The sequence below is a fragment of the Cricetulus griseus genome, chromosome 2 (genome assembly GCF_003668045.3).
Source record: "Cricetulus griseus strain 17A/GY chromosome 2, alternate assembly CriGri-PICRH-1.0, whole genome shotgun sequence".
In the NCBI taxonomy this organism is placed as follows: Eukaryota; Metazoa; Chordata; class Mammalia; order Rodentia; family Cricetidae; genus Cricetulus; species Cricetulus griseus.
In genome coordinates, this window is record NC_048595.1 from 215,995,503 (window position 1) to 216,021,729 (window position 26,227).

At 39.2% G+C, this 26,227-nt stretch overlaps 1 protein-coding gene across 2 annotated transcripts; it reads right to left on the bottom strand.

Annotated features, from left to right (window-relative positions):
• Positions 1–902: 902 nt before the first annotated feature.
• Rnf138 (ring finger protein 138) lies at positions 903–24,934 on the bottom strand. Of its 2 annotated transcripts, XM_027400546.2 has the most exons (8): positions 24,764–24,933; positions 24,160–24,354; positions 18,250–18,415; positions 16,846–16,961; positions 8,441–8,497; positions 6,538–6,649; positions 3,898–4,005; positions 903–2,380 (listed from the first exon to the last, which is right to left on the bottom strand). In XM_027400546.2, exons 2-8 carry the CDS (start codon positions 24,267–24,269, stop codon positions 2,312–2,314), a joined length of 738 nt encoding a protein of 245 aa, XP_027256347.1. In that variant the 5' UTR covers positions 24,270–24,354; positions 24,764–24,933; the 3' UTR covers positions 903–2,311. The 2 variants fall into 2 exon arrangements, with proteins under 2 accessions (XP_027256347.1, XP_027256348.1); XM_027400547.2 differs by lacking the exon at positions 3,898–4,005 and having other exon boundaries at positions 24,764–24,934.
• Positions 24,935–26,227: the final 1,293 nt, after the last annotated feature.

Here is a 26,227-nt window from a genome sequence, read left to right on the forward strand (position 1 = left end):
CTACTAACAGGACTTGAAATATCTTGCTGTATGGATACTTAATGAAATATCTTCATGCAGATGTTTAACACTGGACATACATAAAATTTTATACAATTCAACCCAACATACAACAGCCTGTCAACTTTTTCAAGTACAAAATAATGAGAAATCTCTGCATGTTTTGCAAGGTCTTATGAGACCCAAAAATGTTAATCTAAGGACAAATTTTAATTAAGACACACTAGTAGGAGAAAACCATTTTTAATTGGAAAAAAATAAAGCAATACATCTCAAATAACACCATATTTAACAACATAAAGTAAACTGCAAAGAGAAATAGTTTTCCTAACTGGTGCTGTGAAACGGATGCATCAGCATATTGCTACAGCTTCTCTCCTTTATGCTGACAGCTACAAAGACTAAAGAAAGTAGGGGCTTTCCCCTATGAATTAAATTATAAAGCCTATCTATCCCTGTTCTTAATCCAATGACACAGAGGAATTTAAAGGGGGGGAGGATTCTTATAAAAAAGCTATTAATATTTAACTCATCCACAAGACGTCAAAACAGGATTTCAAAATGGCCTCCAGTACAAGTTTCCTTTTAAAGAAGTTAGTATACCCAGGATGGTTTATGGATACACTGGTTAATTAAACTTTAAAAGTATCAAAGTTATTGCTTTAAGCTGGAAGAACTGTGGACAGAAGTCTCCTTTTAAAGAGTTCATTATACAGATGTTCCTAAAATTCCTGTATGTCAACTGAAAGTGCTAGAAAACACAGCAAACATCACACCCAAGAAACAGAAAAAAGGCTGGGAAAAGGCATAAAGATGTATGGCTTTTTGTGTGTTCGACTACATTACTAAACATAAATAAAGTCATTACTGTTTAACTGAAAAGGGTTTTTACAAAATGCATGTTCAAAATTAACATTTTTATTAAATCAAGTTAAAAAATGTTCGTTGTAGAAAAGTCAACAAGAGTATTAAGAAAATCAAAATATACTTTTTTTTTTACAATATATGTATATATTAGCAGCAAACTACTTCAGAGATTTTCTTTTGAGTTTAAGTTATTTTAAAGAAAGCATAACAGTGTATGTTAGCATGGAATGTCAGGAATTCACTCTTCACCCTATACGCTGTGACTTGGCCTCCTCTACAATACTTTACACCAAAGACTACGAACAAACTTGGTTTTGACTAAACAGTAGCTGGTAAAATCTCTCTCACTACATCACTTATGCATTATTTTCAAAAATAACTAATGAGCACCATATAACAAAATTTTCAGATGTAATAACAGCCAACTGTACCACTTAGTATTTGGCTTGCTGTTTAAAAAATTTGGTAACATAGAAAATTTTAATCAAATGAGATAAATACTTCAATCCTATATTGCTTGCCCATTATTAAAACTCTTAATAGAAATTCTATACATAACCTGACAAACTCTAGGCAAAGATATATATGTGTATAGATACATGCAAAAGTGTATGTACATATCCACCACATACATCTTCAACTTTGGATTTTTAAAAAACTAATTTAAGGGTAATATATCATCACTGCGTGAAAGTTTCATCAGCTAGTGAGAAATACTGACTACAAAGAACTGTCATACAACTCATTTTAGGCTTACAAATTACTGAAGCTAGAGGAAATAAACTAACCACCAAAGAAAACTTTTTTTATCTTCTCTTGATATGTTCATCTAATAGCAAAAAAAGAAACATTTGTACAATATGCTTTCAAAGTCAAAATTATTATAGAAATGTCACTAGTCTTCAAAAATACAAAACATTACATAAATACAATTTTCTTATTGTCGAATTCCTCCGCTAGAATCTATACTTTAAAAAATCCCTTTGGATTATCCCACTTAGCACTTCAAGTTTCCATTCTGCAGCTCTGACAAATGGCTCAGGTTTATTATTTTTATAAGAATCACATCTTTCAGAATTTGCTATTGTTACCTTTCTAATAAAGTACTGTTACCTCTGTACTAAAGTAAATAGAAGGAACTGCATCAAATATAAAAAACAACTTAAGGAAACATTAAGAATATGTAATACAAAGAAGAAAAAGACAACAGGAATTCCCTTTTCACCACACAAGAAAACACAACCTTTTCCATGCTGCTAAAGTAACTGTCTAGAGAATGGAGTTAGGGTGGCCCATCTTTATTTTCAATTAAAAACCTAATACAGTAGACTGAATTATTATTTTTATTAATATGCACAGCAAATTACTGAAATGGTGACTTCATGTTGTCTTCCCCTTAAAGATGGCACTTGTAGGTACAAGGACGCAGAGATGTGTATACACATCAGATGTTTACTTGAAAAGACTCTTCTACAGCAGTTTGATACTGTGTTTCCTCATCTAGCTGAAGATTCTAAAAAAAGCAAAAAACATTGACAACAGGAAAATAACCAACTGCTCAATTTTATCTAACACATTACACATCTTCACATACATTTGCATACAAAGGAGTTTATGTACAGTATGTTTTAAAACACAAGATTAAGCTGAGCACCATGGTGTGTGTCATATTATTAGCCACTCAGGAACACGAGGCAGGAGGATATCTTGAGCCCTGGGGTTTGAAACCAGCATGGACATAAGGGGACCTCATCTCAAAAATTAGCAAAATACAAGGTTTCAATACATGAACTTTAAAATTAAACTCAGCTATAATTACTTAGTAATAACTAATAACTGCACTGCTCAGCAGAGAATAAAATTTATACTGACCAAACTTATAGTTAATTAAAACTAACAGTATGATAAATTTGTATCATTTCTAAAAAATAGTTCTAAGTTTTGAAGAGAAACTAATTTTAAAAAGATAAGCAGTTACTGAATAACAGCTTCTTAATCATAGAGTGAACTAGAGTAACTGTAGTTCAGTTATCTTTAAATTATACACTGACTCTATGACTAGGGATTAGTATCTTGGTGTAGCACAGCTGTTTAGAATGTACTGAGTCCCTGACCCACCAGCCAAACAATAGCAACAACATAAACCCCACTCTATTTTTAACAACACTATCTGCTGTCAATATATGCCCTTTGGACTAGCTTTAAAAAATACCAAGTCTTCTACTTAACAACTGAAATACAGCTTTCTATGGCAAGGTAAAACAAAGAATTACATTAAAAATAGCAAACAAAACTTATTTTGCTCTTCCAAATATAGCCCTCTAGGTATAGTGTCAGCTCTTAAAATGGAAATTTAAGAATATACAATTACTTAAATCACTAAAGCAGCACATGTGACTTTTACATACATTTAAATTATTCTGAAGTAACAGACTAAAATTACAAATTCCATAAAAATGAAAATTATGCATGCCTATGTTACCTGAACAGAAAAATGAAGATCAGCTATTCTTTACTGGGATGTATTAATAAGATAGATCTTAACCACACACAAGCTGAATAAAATGCAATTTTACAATTAATAAGTGAAATCACATCATTTTTAAAAATTATCATGAATATGAAAAGTATAAATGACCCATTTTGGCTTGAGGGCCTATGTTGCCATTCCTAAGTGGACAACCTGGTTTTTGATGGGTTTCTTAGGTTTGGTTTGTTAATGTGCCTCATATGCTAGCTGTATTTGGAAACATCCTTCTGTATAGATTGTGCCAATTTTACTTTTCGAGGTGTAATTTTCTCTTAATTCTAGGCAATTTTTACTTAAACTTTCATTTTGCTATTAAGGGGTTTATTTTTCTAGTAATTATTCCTCCTATATAAACAATAAATTCCATTCTCAGAACTTCATGAAGCTTAACAATTTTATTACTTTTCTTTATCCCAAGCAGTCTGGTTTCACAACTTGCCTGAAAACTCAAATTTAGATTGAAAAAGTTAATTTAACTTTCTTAATCTTGAAGAACTTACCACAAATTCTCCATAATCAAACTGATGTCTTTGATTTAGATGACTAACGAAATTTCTAGTAATCTGGCTAGGATCTCCCCAAGGAAGAGACACACAAATAGGACATGTCTATGAGAAACAGATTGTTTTAAATAACAAAAATAATGAAACATTATATAATTATTGAGAGCATTAAAATACAAGCTCATGTTACTGAAAACACCAGGTATACTTCATTGTGCTTCCCTTTGATGCATTTTTGCAGATATTCCATTTCTTTAAAAACTGAAAGTTTGTGCCAACCCAATGTCAAACAAGTCTATTTGGCACCACTCTTCCAATATTTCAAATGATCAATAACACTGTTTAGCAATGAAGCATTTAACTCAGAAAATGTACACTTCAGGATTAGTACTATTGCATACTTAACAGAAACAATATATATAGTCAAGTGTAACTTTTATATATATGGACTGAAAAAAAATAAAAAACAGTGTAGCTCAATTCTCATCAATTTTTAAATTTATTTTTTGGTTTTTTGGGACAGGGTCTCTCTAATGTAGTCCTGGCTATCCTGGGGCTTGCTATGTAGACCAGGCTAGCCTGGAACTCACTGAGATCCTCCTGCCTCTGCCTACCAAGTGCTGAGATTAAAGGCATGCACCAACACACCTGGCTCTTACATCAGTATTTGCTTTAATATTGTGATCTGTACTCAAACTTGCAGTGTTATAAAGAGATTGAGACAGGATCTCACTGTGTAGCCCAGACTACCTTGAACTTGTGGCCCTTCTGTCTAAGCCTCTCAAGTCCTGGGACTGCAGACATGAGCCACCATGTGTGCAGCTCATAAAATCCATTTCTAAGAGCCAAATCCCATTGACTAGTTCATTTCCCAAGCAAATTACCTTACATAAATGACACTATTATAGTAAGAGAGACCATGGATATTCTATTACTTAAATCTCTAGTTATATAAACATCACATGCAGCCTACACTAACATCAATGTAATGACAGTTTTCATTAACTACCTACAACATGTGCAACATATAATCTCATTTGATCTCATTAATAACCATTATAGAATTGTTATTAGCTTGATTTCACTTACATGTAAAATGAAACTGGAGTGAATTATAAAGTTTAAACTGTATCCTCCAAGTTTTAATGAAGTAAAATTTCTTAAAATGACACAAAAAGAAACTAATAAATGGATTCTAGCAAAAGCTGACAATGCGCAGAATATTATGCAGAAAATACAAATCAAATAATTCAATATAAAACCAAGCATCATGTCTTAACTATGAAGATTTTCCACATACCTCTTTGCATTTGCTTATTTATTTAACCCCTTCCCTTCTAATAAATGGTTGCAGGAATTGAAAGGAATCCTCAATTGTTATTCAGGCATTTTTTAAAAAAACATTTTTCTACTATATTTGCTAAAAATATCTTAAGAGAGTCTGTAAATGTTATTAATACACTTTATACCTTATTTTTGAAGGAGTTGGTTGTGGCAGCTCAAACCTGTAGTTCCTAATCCTATTACACACTGTTTATATTACCTTATGATATCATCTTCCTTTATATATAGTAAGGTAATAAAATTTCAAATGTCTCACTTTGAATCATTGTTAATCATTAACAAAATATATGCTGTATCAATAAATTCAAATTTCAATCAACAACCTTCTCCTATGTATGTAGAGAAATATACAGAACCACCTCCTGCTGAGGCTACGGCAGAAAGAACCAAATGCAAGGTCTGCCTGGACAATTAAGTGAGACCCCCATCACAAAATTTCATTAGAAAAAATTTAAAAGACTGGTGATATATTTTAATGGTAGGATGCTTGTGGAGCAAGTGCAGAGTCCCAGTTCAAGGCCCAGTACAGGGCAGGGGTACAAGAAGGGAGATGGAAGATATCTTCCAGTTTAACGCCTCCTCTTCCATTGTCTAGAGTTAAAATTCACTTATCTATGAAATGTATGCTTAAAATGAGTTCTGGGATCATTAACATAATGTTGGAACCCTGTAATCTACATAAATTTACCCTAAAAATGACATCAAAAAAAGACAAGTAAGTATGCATCAAAATAAAAATATAGCATGTCTCTTTTCCTTCTTGCTTTATACATTCATATAAAAGACTCTTCAAGGATATAATTAAAAATATCTACTGGTTTTACTCTCTAGTTTTAGAAAGAAGGTCAGGTCTCACTTTACAGCTCTGGCCAGCCTGTAACTGTTCCCCAAAGCTAGGATTAAAAGTATTCACCACCATGCCTAGCTGTTTTATTGCTCTATATAGGTATTGTCTTCTGCAACAGATTCACGTAACTGGATCCAGTCCTCTACATCCAACAGAAAAAACTGAAAGGATCCAATGGAATCAGGCTCTGGTTCTGCCACTACACAGAAATGATTCCCTAGTTCACCTTTCATTCTTTCTTAATCTACATTACCTCACAGTAATCTTTCTTTACCGGAGGTAGTCGAATTTTAAATATCTCATTTTTTTTTGGCCTCACCATCAATCATTTATTAAAACTTTTAAATCCAAATTTAAATAAAAAACCCTCCACTCTATATACATGAAAACAGATTCATGGAACCACATGCTTTAAACAAAAGATTCTTTTGAATATATGTACTCACCACAGGAACTATTTGAAATAGATGGTTACTATTACAGTGATCCAATAAACGCTGTCTGGTGAAATTTGACTCTTGACATAAGGGACACTTAAAGGTGGGATGCCCAGAAGAACTACAAAGCAATTCAAATGAAACATACTGAAATTCAAACCATTTACATAAAAAAATGAGATGCTCCTGTTTTCTGATGCACTGTTGTAAATTCATTGTCATAATTATGAAAATATTCAACTCGTGATTTGGAATAGAATTTCTCTTACAGTCTCATTTTAAACAGTACTAGTGTTTATCATTTCAGTCCATTTTTCCCCACATCCCCAATTCTCAGTGCTCAGAAAACTGAGGCAACAGCCAGGCGTTGGTGGCGCACACCTTTAATCCCAACACTCGGGAGGCAGAGGCAGGCGGATCTCTGTGAGTTCTCCAGAGCGAGTGCCAGGACAGGCTCCAAAGCTACACAGAGAACTCTGTCTCGAAAAACAAAAAAGAAAACTGAAGCAACAAGAACACAAGTTCAAGATCAGCCTTGACTACCTAATGAAACCCATCTCCAAACAATTACAAACAAAATACAGGACCATGGTTAAGAAGTTAAGTCCAAATTTAATGTAATCACTTGTGTGATATCCTATAGTTTACCACATTTTATATCGTTCCTATGAAGGAATTTAAAACTTCACACAGACTCCATGGACCAGCGAGATAGCTCAACAAGTAAAGGAACAAAGTAGTTATCTGACCTGTACAATTGTACAGCTGCATGTGCTTCACTATCCTGCCCAAAGCACACAAAATAAATAATACAGTTAAAAAGAGGATTGCCATCAAATTAAGAATCTAACACAAAATTCACAGAAAAAGCAAAGACTAAAATGTGCAGTGGTTTGAATAACAATGGTCCCCAAAGGCTCATGTTTGAATCTTTGGTTCCTATTTGTTAGAACTGTTTGGGAAGGATTAGCAAGTATGGCCTTGTTGGAAGTGTGTCATTGGGTAGACTTTTAAAAAACTGACACCATTTCCTGTGTGCTTTCTGCTTCCTCTGTATGTATTAAGATGTGAGCTGCTCCAGCTGCCAATCACCAGGCCTAGTACTAATATTAATTATGGACTCTTATCTTCTAGAAATATAAGCCCCAAATACTTTATCTTCTGTAAGTTGCATTGGTCATGGTGTTTTACCACAGCAACAGACATCCAAAGACAAAGTAGTTCAAAACAATCTAAGAATCAAGCATTACTGGGTTTTAATTCCTCTGAATGTCAGCAAGGGACAGGTCAATATTGACATCTTTGCCTGAATCATGCATGGGAGAAATCTGGCCAAGAAAATAAATAAGCTCTTACATGTTCCTGAAAGCAACAACTATCTAAACCTGTTTACTTCTGAAGCATTAGCTTCTAGCACTATAATTAGTGATTTAACTGAATGGATATTTATTTTAAAAATGCAGCAACTGGGCTGGAGAAGATGGTTCAGCAGCTAAGGGACAACTGCCACCTAGCCTGTAACCTGAGTTAAGTCCCCAGGATTCACGTGGTAGAGAGAACCAGCTCCTGCAAGGTATCCTCTAGACCTCTGTATGTATAATGTGGCATGTACATGAGCACATGAAGACAAAACACATTAAACACACACACACAAACACAAACAAAAACCTAATAATAAAAACTTAAAACTCTATTGTTATAACCTACATGCCTGTAACTCCACACACTCTGAATGCTTAGGCATGAGGATCATGAATTTAGGGCTATAGCCTAAGCTTTACAGCAAAACCCTGTCTCAGTGCAAAGAAAAATCTATTACAAGGATTCAGGGTTACAGCTCAATAGTATAGTGAATGATCAACCCCTATATTCAACAATATTTTTTACTAAAGTATAATTTTCAAAAATTTACCTTGTATTCTCTTGGTAAGTTTCTGTGTTATCAGATGTAGATGTTTCACTCCTATTACTTAAAAAACACAAGGGGAAAAAGAGTTAATACCCTAAATAATAAAACATATCAGGGCTTCATTAATGCAAACTGTTTAATGAAGATGACCAGACTAAACTTCAGGGTCTGGAGAAATGGCTCAGCAGTTCATACTTTTGGTCTCCATAGGTACCAGGCACACATCCACATTTAAAAAAAGAAAGTGTGAACTTCAGTAGTCTTACAATCAAAAAATATTCATGATATCCATGGCATTGCTTTCCAAATCAAGTAAGACTGTTTAAGTTCTTATTCATCCATGTATTCATGTCTTTTAAAATAGAGGATTACAGCAGGGCATAGTGACATACAGTAATAATTTCACCACTCAGGAGGTTGAGGCAGGAGTAATCATAGGTTTGAGGTCAGCCTGGGTGATGATGATGATGATGAGGAGGAGGAGGAGGAGAGGAGGAGAGAAGAAGAAGAAGAAGAAGAAGAAGAAGAAGAAGAAGAAGAAGAAGAAGAAGAAGAAGAAGAAGAAGAAAGCCAGTTATGGTGACACATTCCTTTATTTGTGAGGCAGAGACAGAAACAGGTGCGAATCTGTGAGTTTTAGGCGTCCCAGGCTACAAAGAGAATTCCAGACCAGCTACGACTGCAGAATGAAACCCTATCTCAACAACAAAAACCCACAGAAACAAAACCTTTACAATATTCAGGTACAAGCATAAATTAGAGAACACACACAAAGTCTTTTTCCTCAACCAGTGATGTTCTTTTGGAGGTGATGAGGTGATTAATGCTGGCTGGCTTCAAACTCCTCATTATCCTGCTTCATCCTCCTGGCATTATAGGCATGCGCTATCACACTTGGTCCTTGTTAATTTTTTAAACATGCAGGGTTGTTTTGCCTGCATGTTAAGTCTATGCAGTGTATGCATTCAGTACCTGCAGAGGCTAGGAAAAAATGTAGAACCCTCTGTATCTGTTCAGATGGCAGTGAGCCCCCAAACAGATAATGAGATTCAAACCCATGTCTTATGGAAGAGAAACCAATGTTCTACTACTAACCCATCTATCTATCCAGTGCTCTTTGTAAAAATTTTAAACCCTTGGGTGAACTAAAATATTTGTGAACCTTTGTCATGTAGATAGGATATGGTAGAAGACTGTGCCTTCCAAAGTGGAGTAGGTCTCACAAAATACTTTGGGTTTTTTTTGAGACAGGGTTTTTCTGTAGCTTTGGAGGCTGTCCTGGAACCAGCTCTTGTACACCAGGCTGGTCTCGAACTCACAGAGATCCGCCTGCCTCTGCCTCCCGAGTGCTGGGATTAAAGGCGTGCACTACCAACCACCCAGCACTGGGGAGGCAAAGGCAGGTGGATTTCTGGTCTACAGAGTGAGTTCCAGGTCAGGCTCCAAAGCTACAGAGGCACCCTGTCTCGAACACCTCCTCCAAAAGAAACTAGGCATCATTAGCACACTTTTCTAATACACAGACTATCCTGAAAAATTTACTTGTATCCTATGCCAGAAAAGTCAGTGTCATAAGGAGTATTAGAAGAGGGGAAGAAGCCGGGAGTTGGTGGCACACGCCTTTAATCCTATCACATGGGAGAGAAACTGCAACTAACATAGCACAGAATCTCATCAATGTTGTCAATCTTATAAAAACAAGTACTTGCAGGCTTCTTGTGAAGCTCACTAGCCTACTTCTGCCATGGGAATACACCTTTTTCTCTTTTAGAGATTTGTATTTTTCATTATATAAGTGTATTTGTGTATGAGAATGCAGGTAACCTCAGAGGCCAGAGACATCAGTTCCCCCTGGAGCTGGAGTTATGGATGGTTGTGAACTGCTTGATCCACCGCTAGGAATAAGAATACATCTGGAAATGCAAGTGCCCCCTCCAAAAGAAAACATTTCTCTTGCCAGGCATCATGACACCTATAATCCCAGCAGTAAGAAGCCAGTTAATCAGTTCAAAGCCTACCCAAAACTCTTAGTAGTCACATGGCAAGATCCTGTCTCAAAGAAAAAAACGAAGGTCTAAGGATGTAGCTCATGGTATAGTGCTAATCTACAATATGTAAAGCAATGGGTCTAAGTCTGATCCCTGAGCAACACAAAACAAATAAACCCCAAAAAACCCCACAACTCTGCCCATGTCCATACTGAAAATTCATGATGTCTTCTAATGTAATTACAACATTGCATAGGATATAAAAACAATACTAGATTCTTAATACAGAACAAGAGACTACAGAGGACTGTCTTTGTCTTTCTTGGCTCTTTCCTTCAAAGTGTACACCGTCTCACAATCATTATTTTCCAGGATTGCCTTTTCCAGCATACATACATATACAAGCAAACATTTCTCTGCTAACACTTATGTTTGAGTCCCACACAGCCAATGAAGACCTGCCTGACGCTCCGGAAAAGGAATTGGGCCATACCTCCTAGACTGCACTGGATCCAACTTACTCCATTTCAACTGACACTCCAACTAGAGCTTTGAGTACTGACTTCAATCAAGTTGAGGATTTCAACCTAGATCTTCAATCAAGCAAATCCCATCTAACATGGACTGGATATAATGCGTTAGAGACTTTCGCTATACTAACATTTTCTTCCCACAGGACCCCACAAGGCTACCATTATCCCATTTCAGCAGGAAATAACTTGGAGGATGCTACACCCCCATTCCCCATTATTGTCTATTAGGATAGTGTAAGCCTAGTTAGGAATAACTTTCCTATTGTTTAGGGTTGGGATTGGAAGTTCAGATGACTTTAGGGTTTAGCTGAAATAGACATAGTTAGGATGTGCGATAACAGATTATTGTATTTTCTTGTCTTTAGTTAATTTTGGATATTTTACACTATTAAGCTTTAATCCTCTTTTAGACTAAAAGGGGAATTGTAGGGAGACACCGTAACCCACCTCCTAAGGGCTGGCTACAGGTGTGCCTGACCAGGCCTGTGAAGGCATGGTCAAGGTGAGGTCAGAATGACGCGGCATAGGCTCTTAAATGACCACGAACACATAGAACCCCCCTCTTCTCCTTCTGCTGCCCCTTCTCTCTGGCCTCCCTGCCTTGCTGCCCCTGGGCACGCTCTGGCTTGCGTTTGGCTAGTATTTTTCTGAATAAAGGTATCTTAAACCAACAAGCTCGCCTTTCAGATTCTAGATAAGATTTAGCAGTAAATAAATACAATAAAATTTAAAGGATCTAACTGGAATATAAACTACACTTCTAATAACAAGAAAAAATTCTAAAGGTTAGGAAAGATTTCACAGAGTGGCTAACACTAAGTTTAAATAAAAAAAAGAAAAAAGGCAGTAAAATGACTCAAGGGTTAGAGGACCTTTCCACATAGGCCTGAAACCTGAGTTTGATCCGCAGATCCTACAAGACGATAATCTTCTGAGAGCTATTCAACACACACACACACACACACACACACACACACACACACACACACACACACACACACCATTAAAATAAAAAGTCTATCAGTGAAGTAGTTAAGAGCACTGCCCACTCTTCTAAAGAATCTGGGTTCAATTCCCAGAACCCACATGACAGTTCCAAGGGATCTAACATCTCATATAGACATACATGCAAGCAAAACACCAATCACATAAAATAAAAATAATTAAATCATTAAAATTTTGCCGGTCATGGTGATGCACGCCTTTAGTCCCCATACTTGGAAGCAGAGGCAGGTAGTTCGAGGGCAGCCTGGTCCATAAAGCAAGTTCTAGGACAGCCAGGGCTACACAGAGAAACCCGCCCCCCCCAAAAAAAAACAAAAGCAACAAAATAAATAAATGGCCTCAAAGTGTGGATTAGAGTACTAAGAAAGACAGTACCATGGAGGTGAAGGTGTGAACTAACACCAGGCAAGACACTATTCAACTTAATCTCACCTACACTAATACATTTATTAACTTTCAACCTCACTTACAAAGAGGTGAGAAAACCAAGGCACAGTTTCTTGACAAAGTCAAATAAGTGAAAGAACACAACTGAAACCTGAGCCAGGGCACTCTCAAATCTAGTGTGCACGAATCTTTGCGGTACTGGAGATCAAATCTAAGCATCAAACTACAGCCCAATCTTGCCTCACAGTACCCCTTGCTTTTTTGGGTCAAATCCCTGTTAAAGCTGTCTTCGTCTAGCCATGAAAGCCCAGGCCGGCCTTAAATTGTGATTTACCTCCCTCAATCTCCTGAGTAACAGGGATTACAGCCCTGTGCCACCAACTATCTATAGTTGTCATTTTATTGTACTCATCCATTTATTTTTTAGTTAAATGGCTACATGATGAGTTTAAGGCCCACCTGGAGTATGTAATGAAATCTTGCTTTTAACTTTGACGAGCTTTGAAGCCATGGTATCTCTCTTGCTTTAGTCTTCTGAATACTGGGTCACAGATGAGTGCCATTATATACAGCTAAGACTTCACTGTTAACTAAATATCTTCTAAAATAGCAAGGATGGATCTGGGGAGATACCCCAGTGGTTAAAGTGCTTACTGCACAAGCGAGGCATATGAGTTTACCTCCCCAGCACCCATCTGATGATAGCACCCACGCAAAAAAACAGGCACAATAAGGCACTCCTGTAAGCTAGCACTGGGGTGACAGAGACAAACAGATCCCTAGCCTCTTATCAGTGAGCTCCAGGTTCAGTGAAAGACCTCAAAAACCAAGGTGGAGAACAACTAAAGATATCTGATACTGGCCTTTGCACCACCACATGAACACATATGCATAAACATTCAACACACACGAACGCACGCACGCACGCACGTACAGTAGCAAGGATATGTTAAAATTCATCATGGTTGTTTAAAGTATGTTAATACAATGATAGGTAGAATAACACAGCAAAGACAAAGCCTAGAAAGAAAAGGGTCAAATACTAAAGAAGTCTGGAATAAGACTTTGTGCTATCAGCCAGTTATTAGAGTTTGGAAACGACATCCTTTTTTCTAAACACTAAAGAAAATATATTGCAGGACTGGAGAAAGAATGCAGTAGTTAATTCTCAATTAAAAACAAAAACAAAGCCGGGCGTTGGTGGCACACACCTTTAATCCCAGCACTCGGGAGGCAGAGGCAGGCGATCTCCATGAGTTCGAGGCTAGCCTGGTCTCCAGAGCGAGTGCCAAGATAGGCTCCAAAGCTACACAGAGAAACCCTGCCTCGAAAAAAACAAAAAACAAACAAACAAAAAAACAAAAAAATGTACTTGCAGAAGACCTGAGTTTGGCTTACAGCAACCACATAAATGGGTTCATAATCCCCTGTAACTCCAGTGCCGGGGATATGCCCCCCTCTTCTGGCCTCTGCATTCACATGTACAGACACACACAGACACACAAGTCTGCCTGATGAACAGATTGCAATGCCATCAGGCAGATTAGAGAACATCAACTGGACACTAATAACATTCAAGAAATAAGAGAGATTGAGTGGAGCAGCTTCGGAGGTCCCGTGGATCTGGATGAGGAGGTGAAGCTCATCAAGAAGATGGGCAACCACCTGACCAACATCTGTAGGCTGGCTGGCCCCCAGCAGGCTCTAGGCAAGCATCTCTTTGAGCGGCTCACTCTCAAGCATGATTAGGAGGCCTGGCCTTCCAAGGGGCTCCCCTCTGCTCTGCACCAGCCAGCCTCAGGACCTTCACTTGAGCCTCTCAAGCCACTAGGCAGTTTTGTAACCGCCCTGGAGCCCCTCCCAGGACTAAGAAAAAAATAAAGCTTTTAGAAACAGCAAAAAAAAAAAAAGGACTGAGTTAGGGAATTAAAAATAGTAAAGTAAAACAAAAAACAAAAACAAACAAACAAATATTGTTACTAGGACAAACACTGTCTGACCAAATAAATCTAAGGAACCAAATTAGCAAAGCCTGCTTCCCAGGGATAGGATAAGGAGTTGTCATGTAACAAGTAGTACAGAATATACAGAATATACCTGTCATTTCAGAACTCAGGCAGCAGAGGCATCACAAAGTTTGAGGTCAGGATAGTCTACATATCAAGGTCCACACCAGCCACATAGTGAAGCCAAATCCCAAAAAGCGAAAACAAAACAAAAACAAAGCAGCCCAATTAAGGAGTACAGTGACTGTATATGTAATACACTCTAGGAACTTTGCTGAGAACTTGGGACACAGTGTTGAAAAAAGATAACAAAACACTACCCCTTATTAAGAAAAATTAATGGACGTAGCACATGTCTTTAATCCCAGCAATCAAGCAGAGGTAGGTGGATCTCTGCATTAGAGGCCAGTCTGGTCTATAGAATGAATTTCAGGACAGCCAGGGCTACACAGAGAAACTGTCTCAAAACAACAAAAAATAAAAGAATTAATTGGGCAAAAAACCAAGTAGATTGTGTACTTATAAAACAACAGAAGTATGGTAAGAGAAGCACAGGGATGAAAGAATCCACAGGGATTTGGTTTGAAAAAAAAAAATCACTAAATGAAAATGTAAATTTCATCTACTGACAGTAAATCAAGTAAATTGAGAACCTGGGTTGAGTTGTGCAGAGCAGTGAAAACATTCCTAAAGAATTTACCAGATTTTTCAACTAAGTAGTCAATAAAACAGCCAAAAGCAATAGGACACCTATATGGATAATCAGAGTTGTCTTACAGGTGGTTAAAGTACATATTAGCAACATGGATCAAGCACTGAAATAAAAAATTTATTTGACTTAGCACATTGATTTCCACAAGCTATTATTAGACTGAAGAAATTACATTTCTTCACACTATTGAATACAAGCCTGTCATTAATTTTCTAAATGAAACAAAACACTTGCAGATACATATGAGGATGATAAAATATAAAGAAAAACAACCATCCAAATGAAAGAACAATAATTACAGATATGAAGATCAAATGGTCACAGTTCACAGGAAACTGTTCTGGTGATTGCGCTATTCCTTGACCCGGGCTAGTGCTAACTAGGTATACATCTTATCACTATTATTTACTAAGACAGGCAGTGGTGGCACTTGGGAGGCAGAGGCAGTTGGATCTCTGTGAGTTCGAGGCCAGCCTAGTCTACAGAGCTAGTTCAGGACAGCCTCCAAAGCTACACAGAGAAACCCTGTCTCAAAACAACAACAACAACAACAAAAAACAAACAAACAAAAAAAACTAAAACAAACAAAAAACAACAAGAACAACAACAAAAAACAAAAACAAACAAAACATCCACTATTTACTGAGCTTCTGTTACTTATTCAATATTGTACCTGGGTATAAGGGAATAACAAAACCAAATTACCAAAGTACCTCTATTTCAAAATAGTTAAAGGACGCTCAGAGAAGGGTTGGAAAGATAGATGGCTTAGCAGGTACAAGCACTTGCTACTAAACCTGATGGCCACACCAAAAGTGGTGGCGCACGCCTTTAATCCCAGCACTTGGGAGGCAGAGGCAGGAGGATCTCTATGAGTTCGAGGCTAGCCTCGTCTACAGAACAGCCTCCAAAACAAAAAGCATTAAATTACCAGATCAGCTAGTTGAGGGAGAAAGGCATAGTCAAAAGTTTAAACATCTACCTTGGCCAGGTGGTAGTGGCTCATGACTTTAATCCCAGCATTCAGTGAGTTTGAGGCAAGTCTGGTCTACATAGCAAGTTCCAAGACAGACTCCTATGCTACACAGAGAAACCCTGCCTCAAAAAAATCCAAATAAATAAATAAATAAATAAATAAATAGATGAATAGATGAATAAGTAAATGAAGTGAACATCTACCTGACAATGCTGGGAAAGCACCTCCAAGACCTTTGCTTACACCCAGCCACAGTACTCCACATTTTCTCCTCCCCCCACGGCTCATATATGACTTACCCTGCTTAAAAACAAACAAACAAACATGGCTGTGGTGGTGGCACATACCTTTAATCCCAGGAGACAGAGGCAGGTGTATCTGTGAGTTCAAGACCAGCCATTGTTCCAGGACAGTCTCCAAAGCTGCAGAGAAACCTATCTTAAAAAACAAACAAAAAAAAAAAACACAAAAGAACAAACAAACAAAGGGCTGGACCTGAATTCAATCACCAGGACCCCTATGGAAGAAGAAAACTGATTCCTCCAAGCTGTCCTCTAACCTCCAAATACATATACTAGGTATAATTTTTATTCAAAGACAGACTCCCAGAAAGACTTTAAGTAACATAAGCTTAGGTATATCATGGAGTTGGTCTCCTAGATACAAATAGCAAATAAGTTTTGAAGACAAATTCTAGTTAGGATATTTAGTGTAATTTGTTAAAGATATACACACCAAAATTCCCCAAACAATTTCTATTTCAATTATTAAAATTTTGCTTTTAGGATAAATGTTGCTTACCTGTTCCTTACTGAATCTTGAGAAATCTTAAAGTTTGGAATGACAGAAGAAACACCATATTCGTCCTGATACTTCTTACAAGATTTGTAATGATGTCTCATGCGATAGAATTTAATCTGAAAATTATTGGTTAAAATAAATTTTAATTTAAAGCTGAACTCACAAAGTTTGAGATACTGTCAATAAGAGGGAAAAAGATGAAAATAGGTAACTAAATATTTCATTTAAGTACAAGTTTCTTATAAATGTAAATTAGTGTCAGGTAGGGCGGCACACACCTTTAACCCCCACACTTGGAAACAGATCTCTTAGCTAGAGGCCAAGAGTTTCAGGTTAGCTATGGCTACATAGGGAGACCCTGCCTCAAAAAAACACAAAAAACAACAAACAAACAAAAACACACGTGTGTGTGTGTGTGTGTGTGTGTGTGTGTGTGTGTGTGTGTGTGTGTAAGTGTAACACATTTTTGTTCATGCATACAAGTTCAGTTTCCATTAAACCATTGAGAGGGAAATTAACAAATAATCTTATACTTGAAACTATAATACTGATGGAAAAAGTCAGGCACAGTGATGCATGCTCATAATCTCAGCATTTGGGAAGAAGAACAAACAAAAAATATCAGTTGTTCAAGGCCCACTTGGGCTACCTGATGACACTCTAGCTCAGAAAACCAAATGCAAAAGAAATACTAAGAGGCTGCCTCATGCTGCTGGGTTTTTGACTATTTGTTACAACCTGACAAGTGTTAGAAAGCAGGTTAAAAAATGATGTTCCTACGTTCATATTGGGAACATTTTTTGGTTTCTCACTGAGAAGTGAGGCCAGAATCCCACAAGTGTTTTTATTTCACTTCCTTTTCAGTTCAACACCTTCTTCAGACATGGAAAGCAGATCTGACTTGGGCAAATGCTCTATAGACATAACCACTTCAAAGCCTAACCACTTCTCACTGTTCATTCAGCATTCTTAGAATAATTAGAGAATGTTACTTATCAATACCTGATTATCCCATGTGCTTAAAACTTAAACCAGTCTTCCTTGAAATATTTTGTGATTTTTTAAATACCTAAGTAGGCAATCACAGAGGTTTCTTTGAGTACATAAATCTATTTGGTTAAATTGTTAACATTCGAGAGACTGGGAGCTTATTGATAAATAAAATTTCAATCTTAAAGATAAAAACTCTAAGGTTTTTGATAAACGAAGTTTTCTACATAACTCGTTTATTTTCTTTTTGAGACTTATCTCAACTTGTAGCCCAAGCTAACTGTGAACTTACAACCCTCCTAGTTCAGCCTCCTGAGAGCAGGGATTATAGGTATACACCATATTGCCTGGAAATGTCCTTTTCAAAACCATGTTCACCAGGAAAATTAAAACACTATCATAATATAACTCTACCTTTTTTGAACAGCATCTGCAGCTACCAGAAAACTTCCTCATGATATTTTCAAGATCTAAGGCCCGTTCTGGACATGCTCTTTCTCTTCTAGTCACACTTCCACGACATAGGGGACAATGTATTCCACTTTCTCTCATTGCAGTCAGGAAACATTTTCTACAGAAACTAAACCAAACATTTGTGACATGTTAGTTAATTATAGAAAAAAAGTACTTTTTATTTCTATAACTAAACATAAACAAGTGATTATGGATATGTACATATAGTATGTAGTCAGGCTATTCAAATGTATGTACAACCCAGTTTTAAAAGTCATGTGTATTGGGCTGGAGAGATGGCTCAGAGGTTAAGAGCACTGGCTGTTCTTCCAAAGGTCCTGAGTTCAATTCCCAGCAACTACATGGTGGTTCACAACTATCTGTAATGACATCTGGCACCCCCTTCTGGCCTGCAGGCATACACGCAGACAGAAAACTATATACATAATAAATAGACCTTAAAAAAGTCATGTGTATTTCTCTGACAATAAGACTAATAACTGGATTAGATGGTAACTAAGTGAAACTACATTCAAGTCCATTTTACAACTTTTTCTTTTTTCTAAACTTCACTCTGAAGCTGAAGTTTAGACTCTAACAAAGCAATCCCACTTTAACTTCCTGAGTGATAGGAATTACAGTTATGTGCCACCACACCCAGCTACATTTGTGTTTGAAAACTATAAAACAAAGACAGGTGCGATGGCACACGCATTTAATCCCAGCATTCAGGAAGATGAGGCAGAACGACCTCTTTGAGCCCAAGGCCAGCCTGGTCTCCATATCAAGTTTCAGAACATCCAGAACTACATAAAAAGACCTTAATTCAAACAAACAACAACAAAAACCACCATCTAGAAAATAAGCATCTTTTATTTCCATTTTTACTTTTTTCCTTCTGTACCAAGCATACCTCTTCAGTTATACTTTATTTCCTTTTGTACTAAACTAGATAAATTTGCTATACAGAATCTTATTTCAAAAGGAAGTTTAGTAATTTTTGATGTGCACCTTTTCCTTCTCTTCCTGTCATACTTTCTTTTCCAGATATCAAAGGAGCCTGTAACTTTAGAATAGTACATTACCCTAGCACTATAAAGTCCTCTCAGTTTGTAACTCCCAGATGCCACTCATACTTGTCTTTTTTCGTTCCCCAACAAAAGGCTGATTAACAGATACTGGGAGAGAAAAAAACTGCATTTTCACCCACTTTGCTTTTGGTGTAAATTAAACACCTGGCAAGCAAATTTATATAATCAAAATCATTCCTCCAGACCCTTGCACATGCTAGGCAAGCATTTTAACACTAATCCCCCAGCCCTTATTTTGTTTTTACTTTTTTAAAAACATTATATCTGATTATTATAAAGTATCTAACAGTGCTGTGGTTTCATCATTTTGTTATTGCTTTGCTTTTCGTTTTTAATTCTTAGTTTATGTCTTGCTTGTTTTCTTCCTATCCTATCCTTCTCAGGATACAACTCTCTACATAAGAATGCTTAAGTATTGTCTACAACTGGGATCTCTCTAGGACCTCTTCTTGCTTTCAGTTGCATACATTCCTCAGTGAATATACCCACAAAGGCAACTTTACCTCCATTTACTCCAGATCTATGTACAGTATATACATTTAACTACTGGACACGCTGTCATTAAATCTTATACAACATCCTTAAAAGGTCAGGGGTCTGTTCTCTGCATTACCACTATCTCCTTAGTTTAGGGTTCTAATCACTCCCTTTCTTGACCTATCAATGTGTGTCATCAACATTACTAGTCTCAATTGCCAACCTGAAACTTGACACTAATATAAACTTTCTAAAAGTGAAACCACACCATGCTGTTCCCCTGCCAAAATAGGTGTCTGGTTTCTAGGAAAACTTTTAAATTGCTCACCCAGTAAATTCCTGCCAATATATGTAAACTGCAGCTCCATTACACATACTCTTTGGCTCCAAAGTCTGTATGAGGATAGCCATCTTCTGTACTCCTCCTTACCACTGTACATAAAGTAAACCTATATACCAGGTATTCCCCACCATGCCCAAAATACAAACTGTCACCAGTGACTTCATAAAGAAAATCAGCCATTTATAATTATATTCCTCTTGATTTAGACACTTGCTTCTTGTTGCTAACATCAAATTCTTTACCTACAATCTTGCAAATACCAATAACACTCATTTATACGTTTTCTCCACTAAACTTCCAACAGTTACCAGAAAAAAATGCACTGAGTACTTCTTGTGCCAAATAGAAAGCATTAGACAATTCCTATTTGGAAAAATAAATGGAGATTAAAGTGACATTTATATTTTGAAAAAGCCATTGTAGTGATTTTGCTCCTTTCCTGTCACTAAATGGCCATGAAAATTTATTTTTATTATCTACAAGATCCCTGTGATCCAAATCATTGATTCATCCCTCTCTATTTATCATATAGTAATCTGGTACTCTTCTTTCTTTCTATTTGGTACACTGGAGTGTGTCCATATGTTGAGGCACTGAGCTCAATCCTAAACCTCAAAAACACAACCTGATTTTACAGCGAAACGTAAACTTGTTTATTGGCACAATTCTGTCTTCTGTAAAAAGAAGAGATAATGAAATAATAAACTAATACAGTACTTTAAATAATTCTAGCTATTAAAAAAGATTAATTTCAACCAGGCGTTGGTGGCACACACCTTTATTCCCAGCACTCGGGAAGCAGAGGGAGGCGGATTTCTTTGAGTTCCAGGACAACCTCTAAAGCATTACAGAGAAACCATGCCTCAAAAAACAAACAAAAAAAAGCAAAAAACAAAAATAATTAATTAATTAATTAATCAATCTCTCAGCCTGGTCAATCTAGTCCCTGTTCCATCATTACCTACTCTCCATTTATATGTATTTTTTCCTCCCTTTTCCCTCTTTAAATACACTGGTCAACAAGAAATACAAAGCAACTGTAGGGAAAGTGTGGGTAGAGAGCTATTATGTTCATGTCATCATGTCAAAGTTCAGAAAGTTAATCTGAAGAAAGTCAGAATTTAAAAAAAAAAAATCATCATTTGAAGTCAAGCCAAATTACAGTCCTTCGGTTTAAATATACAAGGGAAATATAGTGGAATTTTGTGCACAGAATTTTGAGGGGTATAAAAATTACAATGGAGTCTGAGGCCAGTGACCCCAGAGTATTTGAAATGATTCTGTATATAAAAGATCTACAGGGCTGGAGAGTAGCTCAGAAGTTAAGAGCACTGGCTGCTCTTCCAGAGTTCCAGAGTTCAATTCCCAGCAACCACATGGTGGCTCACACCCATCTGTAATGAGATCTGGTGCCCTCTTCTGGCATGAGGCATACACACATGCAGGTAGAACACTGTAAACATAATAAATAAATCTCTTTTTTAAAAAAATCTACGAAGTACACATATAGCAACTACTTCCTCTCCCCTCATCTATACCAAATAAAGGAATGTCAGCATGTCATTAATCTTCTGTTGTAAAGAACCTAACTTTATTGTTTTAAATTGTGTCTTGTGTCTGCATGTGGATATGTGCATGTGAATGCAAGTGCCTTCAGAGGCCAGGGATGTTGAATTCCCTGGAACTAGAGTTGATAGTTGTCTACCTGATGTGGATGGTAGGAACTGAACTCAGGTTCTGTGGAAGAAACCTCGGAGCTATCTCTCCAATCTTCTTTCTTCAAGGCAGGATTTCTCTGTATAGCCCTGGCTGTCCTCAAACTTACCAAGATCTGCCTGCCTCTGCCTCACTTAGTGCTGGGATTAAAGGCATGTGCCATCACCATCTGGCTACTTAATTTTTCTTGAAGAGTAGAAACAACTTACATATTTTATCATTTAAAGGTAACTTGCATGACTACCACAGAATAGGATGAGTGAAGATGAAGAACAGTGAAGAGTTGGCAAGTTAGCCATGCCAGTAGAAGATGGCCAACACCCAAGGACCTCAATGTTATTTCTGGAGACTTTTGAATTGTATTGCTTTGTTTGGGCTTTTTTTTGGTTGGGGGGGGTTCGAGACAGGGTTTCTCTGTATAGCTTTGGAGCCTATCCTGGCACTCGCTCTGGAGACCAGGCTGGCCTTGAACTCACAGAAAACCGCCTGCCTCTGCCTCCCGAGCTGTGGACATTTTTTTTTTTTTGGTCCCTTTTGTTACATATTATCATCCAATTTTGTAGTTTTATGGGTTTTGTTTGTTTCTTTGGTTTTTGAGACAAGGTTCCTGTGTAGCTCTGGAGGCTGTCCTGGAACTTGCTCTGTAGACCAGACTGGCCTTGAACTGTTTCTTGTGTTTTTTTTTTTTTTTTGTGTTTTTGGGCTTATTTTTTGGAAAAGAAAGGGCAGGTAGGTAAAACAGACGAGGGGAAAAATGGGATTTTTTTTTAAAATTAAAAAAAAAATTATGTTATGTTAAGAAGAAAAGTCAGCCTGGGGGTGGCGCACACCTTTAAGAACTCAGGAGGCAGAGGCAGGCGGATCTCTTTTGAGTTCAAGGCCAGCCTGGTCTCCAGATCCAGTGCCAGGATAGGCTCCAAAGCTACACAGAGAAACCCTGTCTCGAAAAACCAAAATAAAATAAAATAAACAACAACAAAAAAAGAAGCCAAAGTTCTATCCACAACCCCTTATTCCATTTTTTTAGAGGGGACTGTTGGATTGTTGTTACTAATGGATGGTTGTGTTTTGAGACTAGTCTTGCTTTGTGTGTAGTCCAGGGTGGCCTGGAAGTTACCACACGACCAGGCTAGTCTCAAACTCAAAATCTTTCTGTCTGAGCCTCCCAAGCACCACCTCGCCTGGCTTCTACTTATTCCTTGAGGGTTGTAAGTCCCATCATTAAAAACAAGAGTGGAAGGAAAAAACTTATCTAGAGACTTGTTCAATTTTTTTGCAGCTGCTTATAAGCATAGAACTTTTTCAGGCCCCACCTGCCAGAAACCCATTTCTAAGTTTGGAATGGAGCCTAGAAATTGGTTATCTTTACTTTAAAAAGCTCCTCAGGGGAGCCAGGCGTGATGGTGCAAGCCTTTAATTCCCTAAGGGCATGTAGATCACCATGAGTTCCAGACCAGCCAGAGATACCAGACCCTGTCTCAAAATAAGTAAGTTAAAAAAAATAAATGACTGGTCCTTGTGGGCCCTGATCACTACCTAGGCCTGTCACATGCTTCATATATTTTATTAAGGTCTGTGTCCAACTCCTAGTGACACTGGGTGTCTAGAAAATGACTGAAGTTGTTCCAATAAATAACTATGGCAAACAACCTACCTCCTGCCACCCTGCCTAATGCCTTTGTGTTCCGCCTCATCCCTGGAGTAAGTAAGTACCTCATCCAGCAATAGTAAACAGAATGAAAGCACAAAGGGAGCCACCTCCTCTGCCCAGGAAATCATGCCAGAACGGGCCTAATGTGGGAGAAGGAGGCTAACTCATCTCACACTGTTTTATCACTGAGCTTCAAATTGGCTCAAGGATGGCGTGAAGGAGGGGTCAAGGGTTGCGTGGGGTTTTTTTTGGGGGGGGGGCGGTTCTCGCATAGCCAGAGGCCAGGGTCTAAAACAACGAAAAGCCCCGAAAACACGGCGGGTCCTCCAGCGGGCCCACACGACCGCACCTCCGCGGGGCCGAGCACTCAACGCCCAGGCCTCCACAAGGGTTGCTAGGAAACAAAAAGGCTCCACGTTCTCTGCGATTCCCCTCCGGCCGGGCAAGGAGGCCGAGGGACGCCACCCACAGGGCCCGAGCACCGGCCCCGGGCGCAGAAAGCAGGCGTCGGGGACAAGGCCGGGCGTCGAGGAAAGCGGGCGCCGGCGGGCCGCGGGCCGCTGCTCGGCGCGAGCTAAGGGGCGACTACTCACACGTGCTGACAGGCCGCGGTCCGCACGGGCGTCTTGAGCACCTCCTGACAGACAGGGCAGTAGAAATCATCTTCCGTGTAGGACGTGGCCGCCGAGAGCTCCTCGGACATGGCGAGGGGTGGGCGAGAAAGGCGGCGGCGCCGGCAGGGGCCCAGGTGGCGGTGGCGGCCCTCAGCCCGACGACCTGAGCGAGCCCTGAGGGGGGAGGGAATGGTGTCAGGAAGCGGCTCGCTCAGGAAGCGGCCAGCACCAGGAAGGGGGCGGGGCTCAGGGGCGGGGCGGAACACAGAGACAAGGCAGCAGCACGAGCAGGCCCCGCCCATTCTCCGCGGGAACCACAGCACGGAGGCGGGGCTTAGCGGGAGGTGCGGCAGAAGGCGCAGTAATTGGCTGCGCCACAGCTTCTATCACGGGCGCGCGCCGAAGCCCCTCCCCTCGCGGCCGCCATAGTGCCGAGGCCCCGCCCCCCCAGCGGCCAGGCGCTGCCGCTACCCGGTTCGGAGCTCCGCGGCTCGCCCGGGTCCCCGCGGCCCACCCTCTCCACCCTGAGGCGCTTCGGCGCTTACCACGCCCTCACTGGCCCGCCCCCCTGACCTGGCCTCACCTCAGATCCGCGGAGCCGCGCTGGGCCTCAGGCGCCCTTTTCCTCACGGGCCGGCCGAGCGGTGGTCCTGCGCGGTCTTCTGGCTTCAGCCCCGCGGCGCGCAGGCCTCATGGGACTGGGCCCGAGTGAGGCTCGTGGAGCACTGTGAAGCCCCCACCCCGGAGCCGCGGTCCCTCGGCATTGCGAGGCCCGCAGCCCACCCGCCGGTCACCGCCCACCGCAGGGCGGGGGCGTGGTGGCCTCCCCAGCGCCCATGGCAACCGGCGGCGGCCCAGCAGCGGATTGTGACGAAAGCAACAGGCGGCGATCTTCACCCGGTAGCTTCCTAAGCAGCCCCACAGTGTGGATTCCGTTTTTGTTCCCCTTACTGCGTTTCCTGGGAATTTTTTCTTCCCTTTTTTCTATCGTTCTTTCTTTCTCTCTTCTTTCCTTCCCTTTCTTTCTCTCTTTCATTCTGTGTTTGTTTTTTTTTTCTAATTCCTATTGTAATATTCCTAATGCAAAGAATCTGATTTTCATTATTTGTCCTGGCCAGATTTGGATTTGGACAAGAGGTGTATTATGGAACAAGTAACCACAGCCTGGTTAGATGTCTGTTATTGGGGAGACTGAGGTAGGAGGATCTCAGAGTCAAAGGCCAGCCTGAGCTGACGTTTGAACTTTCATCTTAAGCAAAATGACAGATTTGTACATTTCAGACTAGGCAGTCACATTGACAGAGGCAGTCTTCCACCTCAATACCTTTTCGATTAAGAAAAATGAGAATGATAGATTTGAGTAAGAATGAGCTAGAAGCATGTACCTCATTGCATCTGAGTCATTATGATGCTTTGCCTAACTTTGGAAACCTGTATTATTGAATGGGCCATTAATTCCTACATGAAATAGGAACAAAACTATGTGGAAAAGAGAAGGTGAGGAAAATCCAAGGTGTATGTTAGGGAATCTTCAGTAAACTAGAAAAAATTCCAATGCCATCCTTTGTTAAACCCCTTAAATACTGTCTTAAGTTAATTATAAATGTCATTTAACACTAATTAGGGGACCAGGGAGATGGCTCAGCACTGGCTGCTCTTCCAGAGGACACAGATTCAGTTCTCAGCACCTGCATGGCAGCTCACAGCCACCTGCAACTCCAATTCTAGAGGATCTGATTTCCTCTTCTGGCCTTCATGGGCACCGAACATGGAGTTGCCCAGGCATCCATACAGGCAAAATGTTCAGAAAAGATAAATAAAATTGCAAAGAAAAATTATTTTTTAAAAAGACTCTAGCCATGCAGTGGTGGAACACACCTTTAATCCCAGCACTTGATGGACAGAGGCAGGCAAATCTCTGAATTGGAGGCCAGGCTGATCTTGTGGTCGGTTCTCGAGCACAGTAAATAACAACAGCCCTGCTTGTTTTATGGAATGGGATGTTTCAGATTTCACATAGTTGCAAATAAAAGCCAATTTGAGATTT

Coding starts and splice junctions, on each gene's coding strand:
- Rnf138 (XM_027400546.2), bottom strand. CDS start 24,269: ATGTCCGAGGAGCTCTCGGCGGCCACGTCCTACACGGAAGATGATTTC. Junction 4,006..6,537: donor TATTTCAAATAGTTCCTGTG/GTGAGTACATAT, acceptor TGTTTCTCATAG/ACATGTCCTATTTGTGTGTC. Junction 2,381..3,897: donor TTGATTATGGAGAATTTGTG/GTAAGTTCTTCA, acceptor TGCTTTTTTTAG/AATCTTCAGCTAGATGAGGA.